Genomic DNA, 24,201 nt, shown 5'->3' on the forward strand with positions numbered 1-24,201 from the left:
CAAAACAATTAGGCATTAAAAGCCATTACATTCATTATTCCTCGTCACACAAATCAATGGTTTGCCCGCTACAGTCCCTACGGTACCTTGTTTTGGTTGAGGACCGAAATAGCATGTCCTCCCGCTCCTCCTCAACCTCGAGTGATTGTACACCGGCACCTTTGAACCCTTTTTTTTTTCGGAACCATCGCAAACAATTCCGTGCCACGTCGTAGGCGATTTTTCTTTGTTCTTCTCATCACCCTGAACGTTACCCTGATTCTGATTCTGAGACATATCTACATTAAAAAAAAATGGCGATCAAAACCTAACAATTCAATAAAAGTTCTCTAACAATTCTAACCATTATAACCTAAACTATCCTAACATATCATAAAATCAACAAATCAATATAATCGAACCTATATAATCGAAATTTAACAAAAAATAACAAACAATTCGACCACAAAGCAACAATGCAATAGGATTCAAAAAACTTACTTGTTTTTGTGATTGAAATTGGCTTGGAATGAATTCAAATGACTCAAAATCGCACCTTGGATAATAAAAAACGCAACAATGGAGTTTTGGAAACTCCTATGCTGTTATGTTCTTATAACATTTTTTTCGGCAGTTAACTACCGATGAAATCCTCGGCAGTTAACTGCAGCTGGATTTCTAAAACTTCGGCAGTTATCTGCCGAGATATTTGAGTAATTTACTTGTGTTTCTCAGCCAAACTCAATGTGTCAAGAGCAATTCTCTTGCATTTTAGTACTAGTGGCAAATAGTAATTACAGGGCTGAGTAGTGGCATTTTCGTGATTAAACTATGCTGAATGGGGTTGGACAGAAACAGAAACAGAAACCCACTCAAATCTTTCAATGTAAGTTGCCCGAATTTCACACTTTTCTCTCTCTCCATTTTGTTGAATGTAATGTAGTAAATACTTTGATTTTGGATATATTGATTGCAATGCTAAACTGTGAGGGAATAATCAATCCAATTACCTTCAACTTAACAAATATTGAAATGACCTACTAAATTTTGTTTCAGTAATTGCCTCCCCTGTGCTTCTGCACAAGAATTGCCAGAAATCAACCATGGACTTAGAAGCACAGATACGGACACCGGACACGACACAGACGCTGACACGCCGACACAGCTAAGAATTTGAAAAAAATCACATAATTCAATGTAATTACAAGTGTCTGTGTCGTGTCGGTGACACGTGTCCGACACTGGGACACGCCTAATCCGAGGAGTGTCCGTGCTTCACGGTATGTCATTACTTCATTTTTGTTTTGTGTTAGGTTTAGTTGTTTTGATTCAGGAATTTTATTTATTTATTGGGTTTCATTTCAGTTGACTCGCAGCCAAGTATGGAGGAAACTATTTTGGTTGGTGATGATCTAATGATGGGTTCTCCATCACCAGAAATAGCCTCTCATGTGCTTCAAGGTGTTGATCTATGTGATGGAATTCTCAGGAATCTATTTTTGAGTAAGTCTTTCTTTTCCCCTATTTTCTTTACTTCTTTGCTTTTCAACTTATTAAGACTTTGTAATTAAAGAGACGGGAAAAGCGACGGTGTCACATACAGGACTATTGTAACATTTCCATTAGAAATTTGGGTACTGTTGGGTGTAGGTTTTAACATGCAATACTCTTCTACTCAATCACCTTTTAGTGTGTATGTGGGTTTCGACGCTATATTCTTTAAAAATGAGTTTAAAGATAGATCCTCACTATTTCTAATAAAATAGTGGATTTTATAAATCAGAGAAAGAATGATAAAGAAAAAATTGTGGCATTACTCTAAAAAAGCTGATTTAGAACCCACGTTAGACACTCTTTTGGAGGTTCATATAAAAAATATCAAGTAAATAAAATAAAAGGTATTTCTAAGTTAGTTAAGGATGTTCGTCTCCCTCTGAACTCTGATGGAATGTCGTAGAGGATTTATTCTACTTAGCCATATTCAGATGACACCCTTATCTTTTGTAGAGCTAATAAGAGGGGACTATTTTTAAGCAGTATGAGCTTACATCTAGTTAGGTTACTAGCTTCGATAACTCCAAATTTTATTTGGGCAACATTTCTCCCAACAGGTTTGCAGGTATTGCTGAAGTGCTTGATTTCAACTCTGACAGTCTTCCCTTTGTTTAGTTAGGATATCCTTTGTTTAAAAAAGGTAAGCCTAGGGCAGTGTGTCTTCTGCCTGTTATTGATAGAATCAAGAGTAAGCTAAGTTCATGGCACCCCTGTGGTTGTTGGAAATCCCGCTCCGAGCGTGAGGGGTTGTGTTGGTAATCTCACCTTAATTGCGATTTGCCCTTAGTCCCACAACGGTTAGATAGGACGCTTGATAAGAGTTTATAAAGAGGAGGCACTCCTCACCTTACAAGCCGGTTTTGTAAGGACGAGTTATGTAACACCCACACTAAACGTATCTAGAAAGTTTAGTATGTGCATTATCTGTAGTACTGAATACATTAAAATTTACAACATAAATTCTTCGAATGAATATTTTATACAACAATGCACGTTCGTACAATCAATGATACAAACTACTTGTCCAAAAACATAGAAAATACATCCTTGATATCCATCCGGCTACGGCTTGCTAGTTCTTGCCATAACAACCTGCTTGATCTGAAACAAATAAGGATTGGAATGAGACATAATGTCTCAGTGAGTTCTACCTAATCCTAGGCTATAGGTAACCTCGGGGAAACCTATGGTCACCACATGTCTACAATACAACCTGCCGGTTGATTATACGTGTGTGGGCTTGCTTTCCTAGACGGTTGTGCATACTAGTCCGTCGTAGGTTCTTCATATCTTAACTCCCAAGTCTTGTCTTATTCTACATGTCATGGCGGTCAAGGGAACCTAGGACCGCTATGTCGAGATACGATAAACGCATCGAGACCTAAACATAACTCATTCATGACATGGTCCTAAATTGGACGATCGAGGAGTTACTAAGACCGTCGACAGTGTATCGTCATAACTTGTTCTATTGCATAAGCTTGTTCTTAACTCGAAACATATCGTAATCATATTCATATGCATAATCATTCTTTAAGTTAGAAGTTAGCGTGTAACAAACAACATTATCTTGGTTCATTTTACGGATTAATCCCGGGTGGAGTAACCCCGGAAGTTAATCCCTTACTTGACCGATGAAAACCTAGCTAAGGTACATCGGACTCCCTCTGTGACGTGCGGGCCTACCTTACGGAGCGTATCCCATTTCCCTTGGAGAACCTCTCGTATCCCCCTTGGCGTGGATAACGGAAAGACACGACACCTACATCTTACTTTATGGTCTTGACCATATATGATACTTGTCTTAGTACTTGCTTGCTTATTCGTTCTTACTCATATTGAATAGACTATAACTATCAATTCACTACCTAACTTGCTTAAGGTTCTTGCTAACTTTCTAGGTTTTCGACAGTCTATGCCGAGGCTCTATGCTTTTCCCATTCTTAGTTTATCGCTACCCGAATAAACATACTCAACTCTCTTATGCCATTCTTGCCGTATATGATTAGATTGCCATGATTTTCATTTCAAGGATCGTTTGATGTTATGTGCATTGCTTAGATGTTGTTTAGGGGTTATAAAGTTGGAAAACATCGTAAGAAAGGCTTCGGATTGCACCACCGACCCCAAGATGAGCCAACAAGCCAAAAGGAAGTTGGCATGGACAGAGAGAGTTCGCTATTAGCAAAATTCATCTGGGCCAGTTCTGGAAAATTTCGCTATTAGCGAAATATTTCGCTAATAGCGAGTTTCTTCGGGTCTGTAGTGCAGATTTTGTATTTTTGACCTAAACATCATCCAATCTGATTCTGCAATGCATCATACACATCCAACAACTTGTATAAACATTTAAAAACATCTTGCATGACAATTTTAACATAAACCTAACAAGAAATTGGCATTTGGGTGCTAAACCTTATCATTCTAACTTAGCATAATTTCATAGTTTTCTTACTAGGATTGCTCAAACCAAAGGAAGGTTTAACTATCTAAGAACTCACATTAACATGATTCAGCAATAACAAGCTTCAATCTTCAAGTTCCACTTTTACACCAAACCCCAGCCCTTGATGTTCTTACTCATGATGTTCCAAATGATTTCCATTCCAGTTCTTGTTGCTTTCTTGCTTGCTAAGACACCACAATTCATGCTTGATTACAATTGCATGCATTGATAACTTGATTGCTTGAAGAAGAGAAGAATGGGAGTGGTTTCTAGAGAGATGGAGGAGAGAATTTCCACTCTTGTGAAGTTTAGAGAGAGAAGGAGCCATGCCAAATGAATAATTCTTGACCAAACATGCTTATATACTCCTGGTGCGAAAATACTAAAATGCCCTTCTTCTTGATTGTGTTTACACCGACGTTGATGATTAACTCGTGTTTAACTGACACTGCTTCGTAGGACATTCCTCTTCGTAGTGAATTCCATGAACATTGTTCTCTGACACACTTTCAACTGATAAATTCCAATGCTGACGAGTGGGATATTACAAGTTAGGCCCCAAATTTCAACGGTTCATGCGATTTTGTATGATTGAAGAAGTGGAATTAAATACGAGTAAAAACTGAAAAATGAGTAACCACTTTTTGGCCTTTATAATTTATTGGGTCTGACAAGAGTGGAGAGATTAAGGTATTAAGCCAGGTTCAACCCACTGATAAATGTTAGAAGTTGCATACATTACATGATTTTTGTTGTCTGTTTAAAATGTTCACATTAGATATCTATTATAGCATTGTCTTATTTATAAGCTTCATTCATATCTTTTAGGCTTGCAAATCAACGACATTGAACCATTCTGTCAAGACGAGATTGCTCTATATAAACAATGTGCTGAAAGAAGGGTAAGATCATTGTTGTTAGTTATTTATATTCTTTTATTTTGTTTTCTCTTCATCCTCCTCCTCCCTCTCTTTCTTTAACTACTTCAACTTATATTTTACCTTTTATTAACACTTTCAACATCTTGCATTACTTACCGTAATATTTGAGATAGGGACATGATAGCAACAATTCAGTTTGTTAGATCTACCATCATTTTCTTTTGTTTCATTTTTACTTTTGAAAAAAAAAATGCAGGATAAAGAGATAAGGAAGCGGCTTCAAGATAGTGAATTCAAATTGGGTTCGTCAATGCCTTTAGGTGCAGCCAAGAAGAGGTCTACTCAGCTTGAGGCAGAAGTTACATCATTGGAGAGGTATTTTCAAATAATTGCTATGTGGTCCGTGTTTGCTAAATTGTCCAGAGAATGTTTCTTTGCTTAGCATAACCTGAGGGAACATGAAGCTAACTTATAGAAGATCCTTGAAGATGATTTTTTCCTGAGATTCCAAAGAAATTTCTGTAGTTCAGCTTCTACTAACATGATTATAATTTTTCAATAATCATATTTCTACTTTTATTTTGAGAAGTCCGACAGCATATATTGTTCTTCCAAAATTATAATTGAACGTGTCTCTGAACATGAGTTCGAATGCCACCATTTGAAAATGGATATTAAAAACACTATCAAAGGGCCTTACTTTCTTGAGCACAGTATATTCTCTGTATTCTAAAGAATTAATTTCATAATTGCACTTGGATTTCCTTACGGTCTTCAATATTTCGATTAGCTGACATTATGTCTCTGCCACTTTGGCTTTCACACTATTCGCAATATACAGAGATATGGGATTGATACGAATTCAATGATGTATCCATTAGATAGAAATAAATAGAAAAATGAATCAAAAAAATGATTTGACACACAGATATCTTAAGTTGAAATTTTTGATATCTGGTTATCATAAGGATTTTATTTTGAAATTTTCGGTGTATGGATATCAAAAAAATTTATAGCACATAATCTGGCGCTCACACTATTCATTTCAAATGTACAGGCGCTTGATTCTTGCTAGTGGAGTTCAGGGCATAGAAGGTTTCCGCACAAGATGGAGCTTGCATTGCATGGCCGCCTTACTGATTCCAAGTAATGTTTATCATCCATAATTGTGTTTTTGTGAAGCATGATTTGATTTCGGAAATTTTAATCTCACTCTTTTGCATTCATGAAAATCTTTTTTTTATCATTAAGTTGTCAGTCATTAAAGTTTCTATTGGATGTATAGGGGTTTGATCCACGGATCTTACTGGAGTCTCAGTTTCCTAGGATGTGTTTGATATAAGTAACTGATAAACTAATTAAAAGTTGTAAAGTTGCTAAGTTGCTGCAAGGTGAGAAGTTAATTTTCAACTGAAAGTCTATAAATTCTTGGAAAACAAAGCTGGAATTTTATAAGTGTTAATTGCATTAGAAGTGGATGATAAAATCAACATTTGAATTAGTTTATCAATATGAAAAGGACATAAAAGATGATTTTATAATATTTTTATATTTATATGTGAGTGTGCGTGTGTGTTATTTATTTTAACTTAGTTTAGATGATAATTTTAATTAAACAACTTAAAATAGAAGAATAACATGAGAAGCTATAATCTACAAGTTCAAACACCTTTATGTGAGTCAAATAAACGTAGAGCAAGTCGAGAAAGTTGCAAAACCTTAGTACCTATCTTGCAAATTATTGCAAAACCTTGTTGCGATATTGAATGGTTTGAACTGGGCTCTACATACCCTTACTTAGGTGTTGTAATTAGTATTAGGGCCCGTATGTTTTAGATTTTAAAAAATAAAACATTTGATGTAGCAATGTTTGTGTTTAAGTTTTTTCTCAAAAAAAAAAAAAAAATGTTCTTTCAAAGATAATTTTGTTAAAAATATATTTTTATGGTGGAAATGAAATAACTATTTTGATTTGATTTTGAAGAAAATGATTTTTAATAGAAGAGAGTGAAAAACATAGTTCATGGTGTCTATGCTTTTTTATAATATTAGTGAAATACTATTTTGACATGCATAGTTTTCAAATTTGAATGCTTTTTTAATCAGAGTTTATTCTTTTGTTAAAAATTTCTAAAGAATTCTTCAAATTATTTATACAAAAACCAATTTTATTTTAATTAATTTATAGCAAATGGGCTCATAGTATGATTTACTCCTTCCATGGTAGTTAAGCACCCGATAATGCTCTTTTTTGAACATGAAAATCTTGGTTATGTCATGTTATATGGTTCATTGCAGAAAAAGATTGGAGTCCTTAAAGCAAGGCATGGATGGAAGAAAAAGATGAATCCTTAGGGGAATCAACTAACTACCGGAGTTAGGTTCTTGTCTTGAGGGGAGGGTTGAACCTTCATCAGGTGGCTGCACATTGCCATGTTCCCCTCCCAATTTAAATCACAGAAATTCTATTACTTTTTAACCCTCATTTTTATGATATATGTAATGGGTAACAGGTAGCATGTATTAGAATGAAAATAAGTTATTGTCTAAAATGAGTATTACAGGCATTTCAAGATTCTTTTTAGCCAAAGTCATCTTTGTATTAAATGGTGTGGTCCTCTAAAGTGACTAGGAAACTACTTATTTTAAATGTATATTAAATATATTTATTAATCAATAAATAAACCAATAGTTGATATTTACATTTACATACATAACATAACAAACTACGAGTTTCCTTAAAAAAAAAAAAAACAAACAAACAAACTACGAGTAGGGATGTGAGTCAATTTGGTTGAGCAGAGAGTTTGATGTTCAGGGCGTAATTTAAATGAGTTAGAAGAGTTTGTTGTTTACGGTGGTGTCAGAGAGAAAATACTAATATAACACTTTTTTTTAGGGAAAAATACTAATATAACACTTTTTTTTTTTGAGGGACTAATATAACACTTAAAACAAACATTTATCGTTAAAAAAACAAACACGAAACTACAGGTGTATTTTTTTTTTTTTAATAAAGGGAAACTACTAGTTTTTGTACCAAAAAAAAAAAACTATCAATTTTATTTTTTTTGTCAAGTAGTCTAATTGCTAGATTCACACACATTATGTGTGGAGAAGTGGGGAATTTGGAGTTCGAACCTCAATCCCTGCATAAATTATCACTGATAGCTACCAACTGAGCTACACTTATGGAACAAATATCAATAGTTTTTTTTAAGGAAAATATTGATTGTCTATTTTTATTTTACACCATTCACTTTAGACAACTAAATTTATTATTGTCATATTGATTAAGCAAATTTGAAACAGGCAAACAACTTATAATGGATTGTGAACTGCACATGTAAAATTATCTTTTATAAAGTTGTTGAGAAGGTTTCCGTAAATGCTTACAAAATATTATTATTAGTTAATTGTAATTATTATTTGCCCATACAACGAGAACAACGATAAATTAGATGTCCAATTTATCAAAACTTTTTTAAAAGCAATCAATAGCTATGTCAAAGCAAACCTAAACCTTAAACAAGAAATAACAACACAAGAGACAAAACCAACTTTGATATATGTGATGAAATTATCAACAAGTTAATCTCTAATATGAAAGGTGATTGAATTAATAAATGTATTAATATCAACAATGTTGTTGAAAATTAGGTTTTAGAAATTATTTAATCACAAAACATATAGTAATTAACCTAATTCATCATTGTATGTCAAAGTAAATTTGCAGAAATTAAAGAATAAAGAAAAAGAAAATACGAATTTATAGAGGTTCCTCAACCATACTCTATGTGAATAATTCACAAAGACATTTATTCGGTGTTCAATGGTACAATCATATATATTTTTTTAGTAAATAATATGATTACTTTTTTTAAAACCAAAATTGTATAAAATGAAGGGCAAAATACAAGGGTATTTGTGGAAGCACAGAAAAGACGAAGGCCCAAATCCAAGCTCCCAGAAACCCTAATCATACAAGGGTATTTGTTGAGTGTTGTTTTGATCTTTTCAATTTTCTCTGCTACATCATGTAGCAACTTTGCATGATCAACAATGTGAAGCATTCTTCCCAGCACGTTTCTCTTCTTGTACGTGGCAACGTTGGTAATGAATGTGTCTATGACATCCTCGGCTACATAACATGGGCGACATCTCTGATCTGACTCAGAACCTTTTGCTCTATTTCTTTGTTGTTGTTTTTGTGATTGTTACTAACAATTTTGTTATGTCTTATTAAGGATTAAGGAAAACAGAGTTGTTATATAATATCCTATGAGAGTGTGTTTTGTACATAGAGTGAGTGAAATCAGGAAATAGCATGGAAAGTTAAAGGAAATTGTGCCTCAATAATTCACAAAGACTTATGGTAAAGTAGAGACTTATGTTGTTTTCTGGCTATTAGGAAACATCAATAAAGTTCAATTGCACCATCCAATTCCATTTAGTTAATGTGTTTTCTTATCAGGGAAGTTTCCTGTGTTTTTCTGGGACACCACTTGTGTACCATTGGGATACCAATGTTATATAACATTGACCAATGAAGATGTGCCATATAACACTTCACATGCATATCTTTTCTCTTTCCTCTTTAGACCTTCCTATGTGGCACACTTTCATTGACCAATGTTATATAACATTGGTATCCCAATGGTACACAAGTGGTGTCCGTTTTTCTGATACATGATGACACTGCAGTGCAAAAGTAAAACTAAGTTTAAAGGTTTCAGGACCCACTCAAACCCAACGGATGGAATAAGCAAAACACATAACAATTCTCCAAGAGAATCAGGACCAGATACTAATCATAAATATAATATATGTATTGATCAGTAGTTTAGGTAAGGAAAAAGATAGGTAGACATCCTTTTTCATACACTTCTTATGTACACCCCCATGTATTAGGGGTATTTGAGTATTTTTACATCATATCATCACCCTTTTTCATCTCTCCTTTCAATGTTTTTGCCACGTGTCACAAATGTGTGTGGGTGTAAAAGGGTGTATGCCACCTAAGGTGGTTCATGTATAAGAGCTCTTTAGGTAAAGAAGGAATTTGGATTCCCTAAGTCATATTAACTATATTACAACTTTCACTTTTAGTCCCCAATTTTTTTTTCATCAAATAATGGTCCCCGTACAGTTTTCCGACCACACGTTTGGTCCACGATGTCAAATGACCCTAACGGAGGATGACTTGGCAGAGCTACTTAGGTTTTTTTTATTTTTTATTTTTATGATTGGCCTATTGAACTTTATTTCCTAAGAGAAAATTCAAACCCCTAGCAATGCCTATTTATGGAACTACTTTTGAATATTGATATAAAATACACTCCAATTGCACCATACATTTACTGGATTCCTCACGGAAAACTGTGCTCTCTGCAACACATTCACTTCTAATGGAAAGACGTGTCGATGTTCAACACACATATGTGAGTAAAGAGCAAACCGGTGCAGTAAAGCTCCCGCGTACACAGGGTCTTGGAAGAGGATTACATTCAATTAATTCATTTTTCCAAATGCTATGGGTGCCGAAGTGTCTTGGTCAATGTCACGTTCAGTATTCGTGTTTGCACCAATGGTTCATAGACTCTGCCCCCAACATCCATCAAGTCTATTTGGTTAAAGCACTTTTGTCACATTTCATCATAGATACGCATTCAACCGGAGCAAATGTGAAGGGGATTCAAAATATAATCTATCAACATTTTATTTTGTTGCATTACAATATTACATAAAGAGGATTTTGATAGATGTCTAATAATCTATCAACATTTTATTTTGCTTTCTGTTAAGCATGAAGAGTGTTAGTGTGGCTAATTTTTTCATGGAATGTTTAATTGACCCTTTTATTCTAGTAACCTCTATTTCCAACAAATGCATGCATGCAAGAATAAATATATATGCACAAATATGACACCACATCGCAAACTGTTGCTTATATATACACAAACAATCAAACACAATACATAATAATTGATTCATGCTTTACCCTCAACCCTTGCATGGGTGAGTCCAACACATGCATCAACAAAATCTAAGTCTATAAAATCCGTAGAAAATATCTGCAACTTATCACCACACCCTTTAGAAAAGCACTGACTAATGAAGAATCTTGCATATCTATGAATGCGTTCTGTCACAGGTTTCACGCATAAAACAGGGTTATCAGGAACAGGCGTAACAGTATTCTCAACTCTATAAAAGTATTTTCTAGACACAACATGTTCCTGTTGGCTCAAATACTTCATATTACTCTCAAACTTTGTTAATGGCAAATCTGTGTTAATCCAATTGTCCCTTAGATACCCTGCACTCCAAAGACTACTCTTTGCCTTCGGTTGTGTCGAATTTCTCGGCTTCCAAACGCATATAACTCTTTTTGGTAGCACCTCTGCAATAGTCTTATCAAAAACATTATCATCTTGGTGAACCAAGTACTCGCCTAAGTTTTCTTCGAGGTACTTGTCGAATTCGGGTGGATCATTGTGACCAAACTCAGTTCTAACCTCGAGGATTATGATTTCGGATACGGTTTCTGATAAGAACTTTTTTATGTCTTTTATGACAACGTCTACGCTGTACGTGAGGAGAATTCCGTGACATACTCTTCGATCCTCTTGCACGCGAATGTCGAACACCCGTGTTCCTCTTACAAGCTGATTATAGATGGATAAGGTTTGGCATTGTGCGAAAGGACGAGAGATTCCTGGTATGCCGATTTTGTCCGTTGCAGAATCATGTGTTCCAGGCCAAACAATCATTTTGATCTTAAGTTTGTCAGGGTTGAGATTTGCCATCCAGTTTTTTCTGTCTGATGGGTGGTAATCACAACCAGGGTAGTTTTCTCCTAAGCTTTTTAGATCAGATAGAGTTTTCTCTTCTGTTTGGATTGTTTTTCGTTTTTCGATTTGTTTCGACACCTGAGAACCCATTTTCTTTAACATCAATGAAAAAAATGGGGACAAGGAGAAGAAGAGGAAGAATAAGAATTCCTAGTTCTTCCTCTTCTTTGGTGTAATGACTATGTAGATTGGATTTAATATGATAAAGCATGGTGTTGTCGTCCGAATGGATTTATATTTTATAATGAAATGGAATGAAAAGGCTTGATGAAGTGGACAAGGGTTATTGTGTTTCTTCACTCAATTGTTTTTTGGTTGCGTTGAAGTATTATGACTTTGGATTAGAAATGACTCATGCATCATTAACATGTTGTCTTTTGTGTGTGGGAACCTTCGCTCAAATTATTGGTTTGGAGTTATAATCGATGTATGTGATTGGCATTTGGTTGGTCCACTTGTATGGCTGTCCAAACTCATCTGACTTGGTACTTTGCTTTTGTTTATTCCATTCACTTGGCTTTGTTGTTAGTTGTAAACTTTGTTACTCTCTTGGTTACTTATTATAATAAGATAAGATTCCCTTTCAAGTTTACTTGTTTTTTAATATAAAGATTACCTTTAAATTTTTACATACATTAATAACTTTGTTACAAAAAATATATAATCCTTAATATGATCCTTGCTACTAACAACTAACATTACCGATCAAAAAATATATATCTCTTCACAAAAATACACATTTAATTTATTATTGCATAACGTAATTTTCTCTCATATCAATAATTGTAAGGATATGGGAAAAGTAATACATTTTTTACAATATTAATATTACAACAAGGTTTACTGAAATATGTAAAATGTTACAACAAGGTTTATTGATATATGAAAACTTTGTAGAGAGTCTTATAATAAGAGATGAAAGTAGTATAGCCGAATATGTTTTAACTATTAAAATGATCACATGTCAAATCAACAAAATAAATACAAAAGTAAAAAATATTTCTGCTAAATTAAGAATATTTTTTTAAAAATAATAAACGTAAGACAAATTTTATCTTTTGATTCCATCAGCATTTCTCCTAGACAGTCTGATTCATATGAAATTGCGAGAAGATAAGAAACATGAATTATACCTTATTCAATTAGATACATGGATACAATATGAGTAACTGTATAGAGAATCGTTTCAAAATATGCTAGTAACTTGAAAACTACATACTCAAAGTAGAACCATAACACATTTTGTTTTCAAGTTTTGACCACTGGTTTTGATGCCATGATGAGTCCTAGAGATGAATCCATTATTACAGTTTATGTCTTCAAGATGAAAATACAATTTTAAACATAAAGCAAGTAGTCTAAACTTGTTGACATAACCATACACAAATTAATTAATAGCAGAAAATAAAAGAATGTGCAAAGAACTTCATTCTTTTCCTTTGATAATATTGCAGAAGAACATTATCTTTAGATATATTAACACGCCAAGAAAAGAAGAACGAGTTACTTTACGAAGAAAATTCTTTTTCTCAATCAACATGATACAAAGATGCATTATCCAATATTTCCTTTAGATAATACAGAGACAGAGATTTGATGCTATGTAAGCTCCTACTCCTAGGAAAAGAATTATCCTACAATTAATCCAGTTCAATTCCTAAGCCTCAAATCAAAATTATGAAATTGTCAAAACAATGCTATGGTATACTAGCTCAGATCGTTTCAATTCAATGTCCCCTACCTGATCAAACACGAGCTCTTTAGAGTGAGACCCCAAACGAGGATTATACCGTGTGAACTAGAACTTGAAATCTTCTTTCACCTGATGCCCACATGGAAATATGTGGTAATCTGCACCAAACATTCTATAGTATCCACCTGTCAGTAATTGTGTCCATCGTGAAATCTGTTTTGTAATTCACAATTAGCACTCCCATTTTCCACCAACAAGCCCCTTGGAAGACATATCAAGTCATAATAAGGAAAGAGATGTGCATCCAGAGAAATTGAAGGGGGATCGTTGGCACAGGAAAAAAAATTCTTGTTTGATTCTGTTGGCGAAAATTACAACAGGCCAATTTGGGTAGAAAAAAAGGAAGCGAGATCAAAATCATCTCTTTTATTCCATTCTTCCATTGAACCTCCCTTCTCATTCCTCGATTTTTATTTTCTTATAATGTCCTCCTCAGTTTTTTACTGGAGGTATCATCTTATAAATATATCATCATGGAAATTCAACTTTGAATCTGAAATGACTAAAGAAAGTAAAAATAGAAGAAGAGGAAGAGGGAGAAGAAGAAGAAGAAGAAAATAATTAAAATGGAAACTATATCCCTGCTCTCTACAAAAATTGACTAACTGGAAAAAAGAATTCTATGTTTCAGTTAGGTATGGGGCATTGTCCTCTATCTGGTTATTTAAGTGCCCCAAAGCTGAGTATAATGTTTCCTTCAAAGGGTGCAATCCATCTGATACGGTGAAAGCATGGACTTCATTTTCAATTTCGATCCAACTAGTAGACCGATCTTGCCTAAGGCGTCTCTCATCCATAATATGTCTTGCTTCGTCAACCAATCCCCATGTCACAAGTGCAGCATATATACTGGAAAGTAATCCATAAGCAGCAGAAGAGTGAGGCTGCCATTTGATAAGGAATTCAGCTACTTCTCTTCCGACACCTATACTACCATTCGGTCTACATACACACAGCAAAGAATACAAAACATGGTCACCTGGTTTACAATCTATCATGAATAGATCCTTCATCGATTCAACAAAACATCCAGCTCGACCCAAAAGATCAATTAGGTGTGCGTAGTGTTCTAGGTCTGGGATAACACCATGATCATTAGTCATGGACTTGAAAAACTGAAGCCCATCACAAACAAGGCCGGAATGACTACAAGCATTTAGAATGGCAACCAAAGTATTCCTATTTGGCTTCACTCCTGATTTCAGCATATCATTGAGCATCAAAACTGCTTCTTTACCATAGCCATAGTGAGCCAGTGCTGATATCATAGTGTTCCATAACACTACATCTTGCATATGTTCAGTGAAATTAAAGATACGCCTGGCAGTCTCCATGCTTCCACATTTTGCATACATGTCAACAACAGCACTAACAACAACAGGATTAGGTCTGATGTTGTTCCTTAACAAAAATGCATGTATTTGTTTACCATGCTTCAGTGAAGCAATAGTGGCACAAGCAAAAAGGCAACTACTGAATGTAAATTCATCAGGCCTAACTCGATGCATGATCATCTTTCTAAACACTCCAAGAGCTTTATGAGCCATACCATTTCTCGCATATCCACCGATCAAAGCCGTCCACGAATATGTATTTTTCTTAGGCATCTGACTAAACATTTCAGCAGCTGAATCCATATCCCCACATAAAGCATATCCTGAAACTAACGTCGTCCAAGCAGGAATATCCCTCACAGTCATATCATCAAACAATCTCATAGCATCTTCCATTTTACCACATTTTGCATAAGCATCTACAATTGAGCTAGAAACAACCACATTCGACAAAAACCCAACAACTACAACCTGCCCATGAATCTGTCTACAAAGTTCAAACTCTTTCAACTTCACACAAACAATCAAAACACTAGCAAACGTAAACTCATTATATCCAACACAAACCCTTCTCATCCATCCATAAAACCTCAAAGCCTCACTAAACCTCCCACAATGCGCATAACCAACCACCATCGCATTCCACGACACACAATCCTTCTCCGGCATTTTATAAAACACACCCCTAGCTTGTTTCATCATCCCTAATTTAACATACCCAGAAATCATATTATTCCAAGAATACAAATTTCTAACATCCATTTTATCAAACACCTTACGTGCACGAACATAATCACCGCAACAAAAATACATATGAATCAAATGATTGGCAATAAGTGTAGTGGGTCGTTTAAAACCGGTAAGCTTCAGATGAAGATGAACAAGCTTACCCTCTTTATATGACTTGGTATCAGAACAACGGCGCAATAGAGTAGCGAGAATGTGAGAAGATAAACGAATGCCTCTGGGATGTAAAACGTCAAGAGAAGAAACAGCGTCGGAGAGATGGGTTTTGGAAGAGAGAATGGGTTTGACGATGCATAGATCGGTGGGTTTGAAGCGCTTGAATGGGATTGGCATTGCAGAGAAAGAAGTTTGATTTGAACTTCATCATCTATGTTTATGATGATGATGAATTGGTATTGGCCGGAATGGTGGATTCGTTGAACCAGCTCCGGTCACCGTGAACGGTGGATCTTGGTGGTGAATAGCGGCGGCGGCGGCTGTGTCATGCATGAACAGAATCGGAAGCCGTAGCGTTAGAGTTTTGATTTTAATCTTAAACCCACGGGACAGTTCCTTTGCATTAACGAATAGACAAAAGTTTGCCAAATTTACTAATATTTTTTCATGGATTACTACTATTTTTCTTTTTAGTTAAATAGGTTATTATTTGTTTTCTTTTGGGCTTTGCCCTCTCTTGTACCAAAAAAAAAAAGTTATTAGACTAAAAAAATTTCATTTTAACCCTTGAATTTGTCAAATGTCAATCAAATTAGGGGGTGTATTGAATTAGGATTTTAAAAGACAATTTTTGTATGAAAAAGTCTAATAAATTTTAAAAGATTATGCAAGATTTTAATGACTTTTAGAATTTTAAAAAATTCTCAAGGATTTCAAGGGATTTATATCTTAAGATTTTAAAAGACTAAGATTTCAATGGATTATATCAAGAAGTTAATTGTGCGTGTTTTTCCTAGATGCTTATTGATGTTTTTATTTTATCCAATAGTGTACTACACTATTATTTATTTATTTTCAACACTGTTCTATACTATTATGTTACTAACAATTACTGCCAATTTTTTTTTAAGACGACTCTATGTGTAGAACACTTCTGATCACAGAATTTAAGTCAAATCATTCTTTATCTCAACAGCTATTTCGAACCCTTCGTAATTTCAATATAATAAACTTTTGTTTGAAGTAGAACTAATAAATCCTTAACAAGAAAAGTAGAACTGATAAATTGAACAAATAGATTTTAGTTTAAAGTAGAACTAATAAATCCTTAAAAAGAAAAGTAGAACTGATAGGGATTTTAATTTGTCGAGAATGAAATTACTGGAAGCCTCACAATCCACCGTTGGTAACAAACGACCTTCCTGTTTGAACCTGAAATCTCCTTGGACAACCCGGAAAGAAAATTGTGAGAGTCTCACAAAGTCTCACACATTTTTGTGAGATTGTTGAATGAGTAGTGTGTTCACATTTTTAACTAAAAAGTCTCTCAAAATCCATTCCATAAAAGAATCCATCAAAATCTATTAATTTTTGAATACTAAAAGACATTTTATAAGTTGTGAGAAATCTTAATTGAATATCAACGGATTTCGTTACATTGTAAAAAAAGTCTTGATTGTCTTGATTGAATACCATAAGATTTATTTATATTTTATAAAAGTCTTGATTGAATACCACAAGACTTTTTTATAATAAAAAAAGTCTTTTAAAACCCCTTGAAATCCCAATCCAATACACCCCCCTTAGTCTCTCCGTCAAGTTGTGGTGTTAATGGTGCTGATGTGGTATGTTAACCTCTCACAAAGTTTGTCATGTCAGATGACACACAAGCAGAGACTAATTTGGCCGAAAGTGACAAAATTGACAAGGATGGAATTGATTGATTTGCAGAAAATTGGATCCTTGATTTGCATAAAAATGGCCGTCATACAACGGTTCTTTCTTCCCCAAATCTATAAAATTGAAACTCTAATTGTACAATTTATAATCTAGAGTCCAAAATTCCCAAAATTTCTTCCATTAATTGATGACAACGTTCTTCCCCAATTCTAAATTCTAAAAACTTCAAAACCTAATTTTATTTATTTATTCCGAAATCCAAAAATCTCCAAAATTTCTTCAAGCTTTGGTGTTCAGGTTGAATCTGAAATGATGGGTGGTGGCATATAGGCAAAAATAGTTATCAAAGACGATCTTCATCTTCAAGCTCTATGTATAATGGTGATGTGAGGGTGCTTGAATATTGGTGTCCCAGAATTTGTGATGTAAAAAAAGCCACTACTATCAAAAATCCAGGAAGGTATTTCTATGTTTGCCCTCTGCCAAAAGTTTGTTTAACCATTATTGTGTGATGTCAGAATGGTTTGTTTAACTTCTACTGATTCTGAATTTTCTTTGTACAAGATGATGTTGAAAATTGTGAATTTTTTGTCTGGATTGATGAAGCTGAAGAACTATGTTACTTTAAAAATAATGGAATTGGTGTTGGTCATGGAAGAAAGGCAAGATTTATGGAGAAGTTTCAGTGCATGGTTAAGCCTAATGAAAGTGGAAATGAAGAGGTTTGGAGGGCAAGGTCGATGGACAAAGTTGACTGTGTAGAAAATGAACTTAGGTTGATTAAGTATTTGATAGTCATAATATATCTGTTTGAGTTGTTTAACATGCTATTGTATTGTACTATGTGTGTAATGTTGTAAGGAAAAGAGGCTGAAGATGAATGAATGCATGTAAAATACTTGAAGAAAATGAACTTTGATGTAATAACTTTTTACAATTTAGGATACGATACGACTAAGATACATTACCAAAATTGTAATCCTAAAACTTATATGCATGCAAAATACTTGAAGAAAATAAGCATTGATTACTCTTTATTATTATATTAGTATAAATGTCACAATTTTAGAAAATAATATGTATGATCAATATAAAATAAAAAGTAAAATTGTTGTATAAATTATATTATATTTTCATTTATATGTTAGGATAACAACAAAAGCATTATTAAAATAACATAACATAAATTTTGTTTAATGTTGATTAATTAAATATCTTCTCTTGTTACCTTCAACCTCAAAAAGTAAAGTTTAAGTGGTTCATCGAGAAACAATTTTACTTATTCATATATAAAATTGAATAATATACATCTCAACTGAATTTTCATAACATCGTCTCATTTTTTACCCTTCATCTTTTATAAGTTACGTATCTGTTAAGGAAATTATAAGTCTTCTGCCGTTTACCATTTTGGTCATTTCCGTTTATTTTTAACCTTAAATGTCTAAGGTGAATCAACTTTATAGGTGATCCACCGTAAACCTTATTAAATATTTCATTTTTAACTTTTTTTTTAAAAGGAGACCGTTGGATCATGGAGAGATCTATTGTAGGTTATTATAAACCACACACACCTAATTTTTTCCTCCTTCTTCTTCCCTGTGTTCTTCTTCATCCCCAAATAAAACTCATCTTTATTCATCATCTTAAAAGGAGAAGAAAAAAAACAGAAAATCAAAAATACAAAACTCTCATTTATAATAACTAAAATTCATCTTCCATTCCAACAACAACATCAACGATTTCTTCATGGTTAGAAAAACAAACAACATAAATTAAACCCTTCTCACGCAACATCCTTTCAATTCCCCCAAATTGAATTTCACCTTCAGACTCCTTTCATCCTTACCCCAAAATACCCAAAGCAAAAATTCTCAAATCTAATAAACTAAAAACCTCTTAGCACTCTCTTCTCTAAACTAATGTCAGGTAAACCCAGAAACCAACAACTTTAATTAAACCCCCGAGAGAGTGCACGGAACGGAGGTGATGGCTATTGCTTGGGGGTGGTCTGTTATGGTGTGACAGGAAGGTATTTTGTGGCATTGTTGTCATTGTGTTTGGGTTTTGGAAGGCGCGGCTGTGGCCCCTTCTTTTGGCTATCACTTTGTTTTTGTAGTTTTGTGCTTCTCTATAATGTTATAGCAGTTTGTAACGTGGTAGCTTTTGGAAGGCACCTTGCGCCTTTTTTTTTTCTTTTCGGAAATTCAACAAAAAGAATAGAAGAATGAGAAAGAATTCGAAAGAAGAAGATAGGAAGAATTTGAAGATCTTTGAAAAAATTGAAATTTGTGTGTTGTGAAATTGTGTGCAATTTTGTACCTGTGGGTCATTGTAGTATTTTTTTGAAAGGAAGAAGAGATGAAGATTTCTATGATATTGTTGTTGGTGGTGGTGATGTTGTTTAATTGATTATGAGCTGTTCATTTTTTTCTGGATTTTTTTAATGAATGTTGGTGAAGATGTTGAAGATTTCTATGATATTTTTTTTAATGAATCTACAACATGTTTTATTTGGTGTGTTGAATATGAGTTTAATTTTTGTTAAATGTTGAATTTTTTCTGATTTTCTTTCCTGGTATATTGTATGAATAAGTAGTGGAAGGAAGAAGATGAAGCTTGGGAAAAAAATTAGATGTTGGTGGTTGAGTGTGTTATACAATGGACTTGCAATCGAATGGTTGAAACAATATCAAAAATAGTAAACATTAAAAAACAAACGGAAAGGACCAAAATGGTAAACGGCAGAAGTCTTATGGGACCAAATTGAGACACTTTATAGTTAAGGGACCAAAATGAAATCCAAAAATAAGTTAAGGGACCAAATGATGTGTTAAGCCAAAAATAATTAATTACAATATTTCATGGGTACGTACTCGCGAGTATCTATGAAGTATCGGTAACAAATACATATTTGTTACGGGTACATCTGTTATTTAGAGTATTCGAGTTTCATAGAAGGAGGGATGTCATAAATTATGTTACTGATATTTAGTTAATTTTTTTAGGGTGCTGCTAACCGGTGCCCCCGGGGTACGGGATAAGGAACAATAAATAATCATTAAATAAATGGATCTCACTTAATTCATCTCAATTAGAGTGTAATATATGTCAACTAATTAAAAATAATAAAAGCTATATTCAATACTCTTTCCAATTCTCAAAGGCACGACTATTATTATACAAACGCGTCCTTTCCATTCCACATGTTCACACAACCAAACGACTGTCATCATCATCGGTACTATATTCAATTCTGCAAGTATTATTCAAACTTTTTTTTACGCATTTTTTTATGATATTTCTTTTATACGCTCAATTTATTGGAAGTCCCAATTTATTAGGTATTATTCAAACTTCTTTTTTTTCTTCTTGTTTTTATACGTTATTGTTTTTACATCACGTAAAAAAAATCCCTTAAGTAAAATTTGCATGGAAAAAATAATTAAGAAATGAAGGCTGGATATAATGATAATGGGAGTGCTTTCCGAAATTCAACTCACAAAGGAAAAGAATGAGAAGCACGCGTGCATGTGGTATTTAGCTGTGTAAAGGAAAGAAAATTTGCAGTATTAAATACAACTATTTCTTATTTTAATTAGTTGATATATTTTACATTTAATTGAGATGAATTAAGTGAGATCCATTTATTTAATTAATGCATATTAATTGTTCCTTATTTAGTGCCCCGGATTACCGGTTAGCAGCACCTATTTTTTTATGCAATTACTGAGATATGAAAGGAAACAAGTGGATTAAAAAAATGATTCAAAGAGTTCCAAAGAAAAACAAATGAAAGGAAACATTTGTTGTGTGTAGAAGAATCACCATTGTAATTAACAGTACTAAATGCAGTGTTTCCTTAATTTAATTAAGTTGACTATCTTTTCATTTTAATTGAAATAAATTAAATAAGACTCATCAATTTTATTGTTTCTTAACCCGTGCCCCGGGGCACCGGTTAGCAGCACCCTCAAAAAAATTATGCAATTACTATCTTATTAATAAAGACATTAATGATATTTATTTTGTCAAAAAAAAAATTGTTATTTATATATTGATTTCTAGTCCTCAGAATAAGAGAAAGAGCTCTCACATAGTGGATAAGATTTTAATTTTTCTCTGGAGATTTACTTTTACCATCCAAATAGTTTTCTTAAAAATGACACCTTGTATTTTTCGCGCATCCGGATATGTAAATCCTAACAAAACAATTTTTTTGCCTATCCATCGGAACGAAAGTAATCTTTAAGAATCATTGGAGGGGTGAAGAAGCTACTTTCCATTGAGGTGTTGGTTTTTTTTACTCAAACATAACACCTTAGTTATGCTAGAAGGTGGTACAGACCTTCAACACGAAGGTTTGGTAAGAGGCCAATGCTTGTGAAACTTGATGGAGTTGCTGGCGGAAATTAGTGGGGACTGGGGTGGGACGTAATGTGAGACAAAGATAAGGGATTTGGTCTTGGATGGTGGCCTGCGTGAAATTTTTTTTTAGAAATTTTTTTTTGTATATTCTTTATTCGTTCTACATTTACAGAGATGAAAATAGAGAGAGTGATCTGATAGATATGATATGTAATTGATGTGATAGAAAGAGAGAAACAAAGTGAAAATGAAGTGTTGAAAAAGTGTAGAGAAAAATGAAGGTATAAAAATATAAGTTTTTTTAAGTGCGTGACATTGTTGGTGACACAAATTGTTCAAGTGAAGGTTTTCATGATGAGTATTAAGAACCATGTGGTACCTTGGGCTATGGCTATGGCCTATGGGATGAGAGTAAGGTTCAAAGTATCGTATTAATGATTGTAAAATGATACAAATAATAAAAAGTTAGATTGAGTGATTAATCAATACCTATTTATAGGCATATATATACACAAACTATTGTAATTAACACTACTAATTGTATTATCATGAAGACTACGATAACAAATACCCTCTAATTACGTACTAATTGTATTATCTTGAAGACTATGATGACAAGTTAATTTCTTTCTTTCTGCAGTATCCGGATCCTCTACCTTGATGATTAGAAACTTGAAAAAATTTGTGAGAGAATCAAGATTAACAGAAATATAAAGATGATCTAGAGAAATTGATGAATAGGGTTCTACAATATTCTTGTCATTTTCATATAAGGCAAAGCACATTCAGATTAGATCATACATGTAATTGAGTTATTTTTGTCTACAATAATAGTATTGGACTATTTTTGTCTACAATAATAGTCCAATACTCCAATACATAAAACATATAAAACTCATTACAAGGCCAATAAGCTACATTCGTTTGGAGAAGAACAAAGTGAAAAAAATCAAACATACATTAAAGTAGATACTAGTAAGAGAAAGTGGACATGTGCATATATATTATAGGAAGCTGGACAAATCTATAATGGTACTAATAATGAACGAGGGTGACATTGTAGCCAACAATAGCATCACCGGTAGTGATATCAACCCAATGTGTCTTAGCAATGGCATAACCCCTTGCCATACGGAAAAGGCCGGTACCACCAACGACAGGCATCTCACGAACCGGGTTCATAGCAGGGTTCTTTCCAACAAGAGCAAATGTGCTACCATTATACGGCCCATCAACAAAGGAGTAGCTCAACGACATAAGAAGCCCAATCTCTTGCTGACACGATGACGCGTAAATACCTTGGGCTCGGCCCACGAGCTTGGATTTCGGGTCAGATGTTTCGGTTAAAGGATCATCGGCCATCATAATGTTTCCGAACTGTGTAAGGTATGTTTTGGTCTTGTCTACAGGTTCAGCCACCTTGATCGCGCTAGGATTTTTTCCGCTTAGTGTGTCATGGAAATAGAATTGAAGGTTTGTTTCTGTTTCTTGTTTCTTATTTTGGAAAGTTTCACCCCAATTCCCTGCTTTTAAATTCAAGCTATGAATTGGTGGTGGAAGTATAGCACTTATTAGAAGTATCATCACAAGCACATTTTGCTTAGACATTTTCATTGGATTCTTGTTGTGGCTTTTCCTTCCATGTATAGCTGTATATAAATAGAAAAATTCTTGTTTAAAATTTGTTTATTTTTTTCTCTTGTGGAGTTAGTCAATTGTGTTGTAGGTGTTAGGTACTGTTTGATGGAGAATATTTTGCACACTTTTTTCCCACAAAAATTTGAAATGTGGTTTAACAACAACACTACACCGACAATGGTTGTTTTAACTTTTTTGTTTCGATAAAGTGAAGGAGGTCACTAGTACTACAGCATGATAGCTGGTTTCTTTCATGAGAAAATGATATTTGTACATGTGGTCGTTCAACTGCTTTTAGCAACATGACAAAGGACAAAGTTTTTCACACCATGTCTCACGTTATTGGGGAAGTGAGAATAGGTGTGACCGATATATTTGGTATGGTTTTGAATTGAGGAAAAAATATGAACTAGTAAAAAAAATTGGTTTGGTTTGTTTCCATTTGCGTAGTATTTTGTCACAAAATTCTAACCGAATCAAAATGATAAAAGACGGAATTGATTTAGTTTGCTACAATTTGGTTGATATTTGAAAAAAATAACATTATTTTTATAATAACGTTAGTAAGTTAGTAATAGAGTGTGAAATAAAAGAATTAATAGTACTGAATCTTTTTTTGACAGATAATAGTATTGAATCTTGGTGGTTGATTTTGAATGAGATAATTACTAAAGAATAATGATATTATTTTTTTTAAGAGGGTAAAATTAAATTAAATTACCAAAGGACCAAGACTTCCGATCACAAGGTGTGTAGGAAGAAAAGGTTAAATCATGAGTTTACAAGAACATGTCACAAGTAAAAGGAATAA

General features: G+C 33.8%; 4 protein-coding genes across 5 annotated transcripts; 1 reads left to right on the forward strand and 3 right to left on the reverse strand.

Annotated features, from left to right (window-relative positions):
- The first annotated feature begins 871 nt into the window (after positions 1 to 871).
- On the forward strand, positions 872 to 7,564 carry LOC25492798 (uncharacterized). 2 transcript variants are annotated; one of them, XR_005645653.1, is made up of 7 exons: positions 872 to 1,259; positions 1,345 to 1,482; positions 4,808 to 4,881; positions 5,117 to 5,235; positions 5,918 to 6,006; positions 6,146 to 6,251; positions 7,159 to 7,564. XR_005645653.1 is itself a non-coding variant. In XM_039832928.1 (6 exons), exons 2-6 carry the CDS (start codon positions 1,362 to 1,364, stop codon positions 7,176 to 7,178), a joined length of 423 nt encoding a protein of 140 aa, XP_039688862.1. In that variant the 5' UTR covers positions 872 to 1,259; positions 1,345 to 1,361; the 3' UTR covers positions 7,179 to 7,564. The 2 variants fall into 2 exon arrangements, 1 of the variants encoding a protein (XP_039688862.1); XM_039832928.1 differs by lacking the exon at positions 6,146 to 6,251.
- A 3,209-nt stretch (positions 7,565 to 10,773) lies between these two features.
- Positions 10,774 to 11,937, reverse strand: LOC25492799 (PI-PLC X-box domain-containing protein DDB_G0293730). The gene has a single exon (XM_013601039.3). The coding sequence runs from the start codon at positions 11,814 to 11,816 to the stop codon at positions 10,851 to 10,853; it is 966 nt and encodes a 321-aa protein (XP_013456493.2). The 5' UTR covers positions 11,817 to 11,937; the 3' UTR covers positions 10,774 to 10,850.
- A 1,331-nt stretch (positions 11,938 to 13,268) lies between these two features.
- Positions 13,269 to 16,139, reverse strand: LOC25492800 (pentatricopeptide repeat-containing protein At2g21090). Its single transcript, XM_013601040.3, has one exon. It carries the CDS (start codon positions 15,879 to 15,881, stop codon positions 14,088 to 14,090), a length of 1,794 nt encoding a protein of 597 aa, XP_013456494.1. The 5' UTR covers positions 15,882 to 16,139; the 3' UTR covers positions 13,269 to 14,087.
- A 6,356-nt stretch (positions 16,140 to 22,495) lies between these two features.
- On the reverse strand, positions 22,496 to 23,392 carry LOC25492801 (dirigent protein 23). The gene has a single exon (XM_013601041.3). It carries the CDS (start codon positions 23,364 to 23,366, stop codon positions 22,788 to 22,790), a length of 579 nt encoding a protein of 192 aa, XP_013456495.1. The 5' UTR covers positions 23,367 to 23,392; the 3' UTR covers positions 22,496 to 22,787.
- Between the last annotated feature and the right edge of the window lie 809 nt (positions 23,393 to 24,201).

Source organism: Medicago truncatula, chromosome 4 (genome assembly GCF_003473485.1).
Source record: "Medicago truncatula cultivar Jemalong A17 chromosome 4, MtrunA17r5.0-ANR, whole genome shotgun sequence".
Lineage (NCBI taxonomy): Eukaryota > Viridiplantae > Streptophyta > Magnoliopsida > Fabales > Fabaceae > Medicago > Medicago truncatula.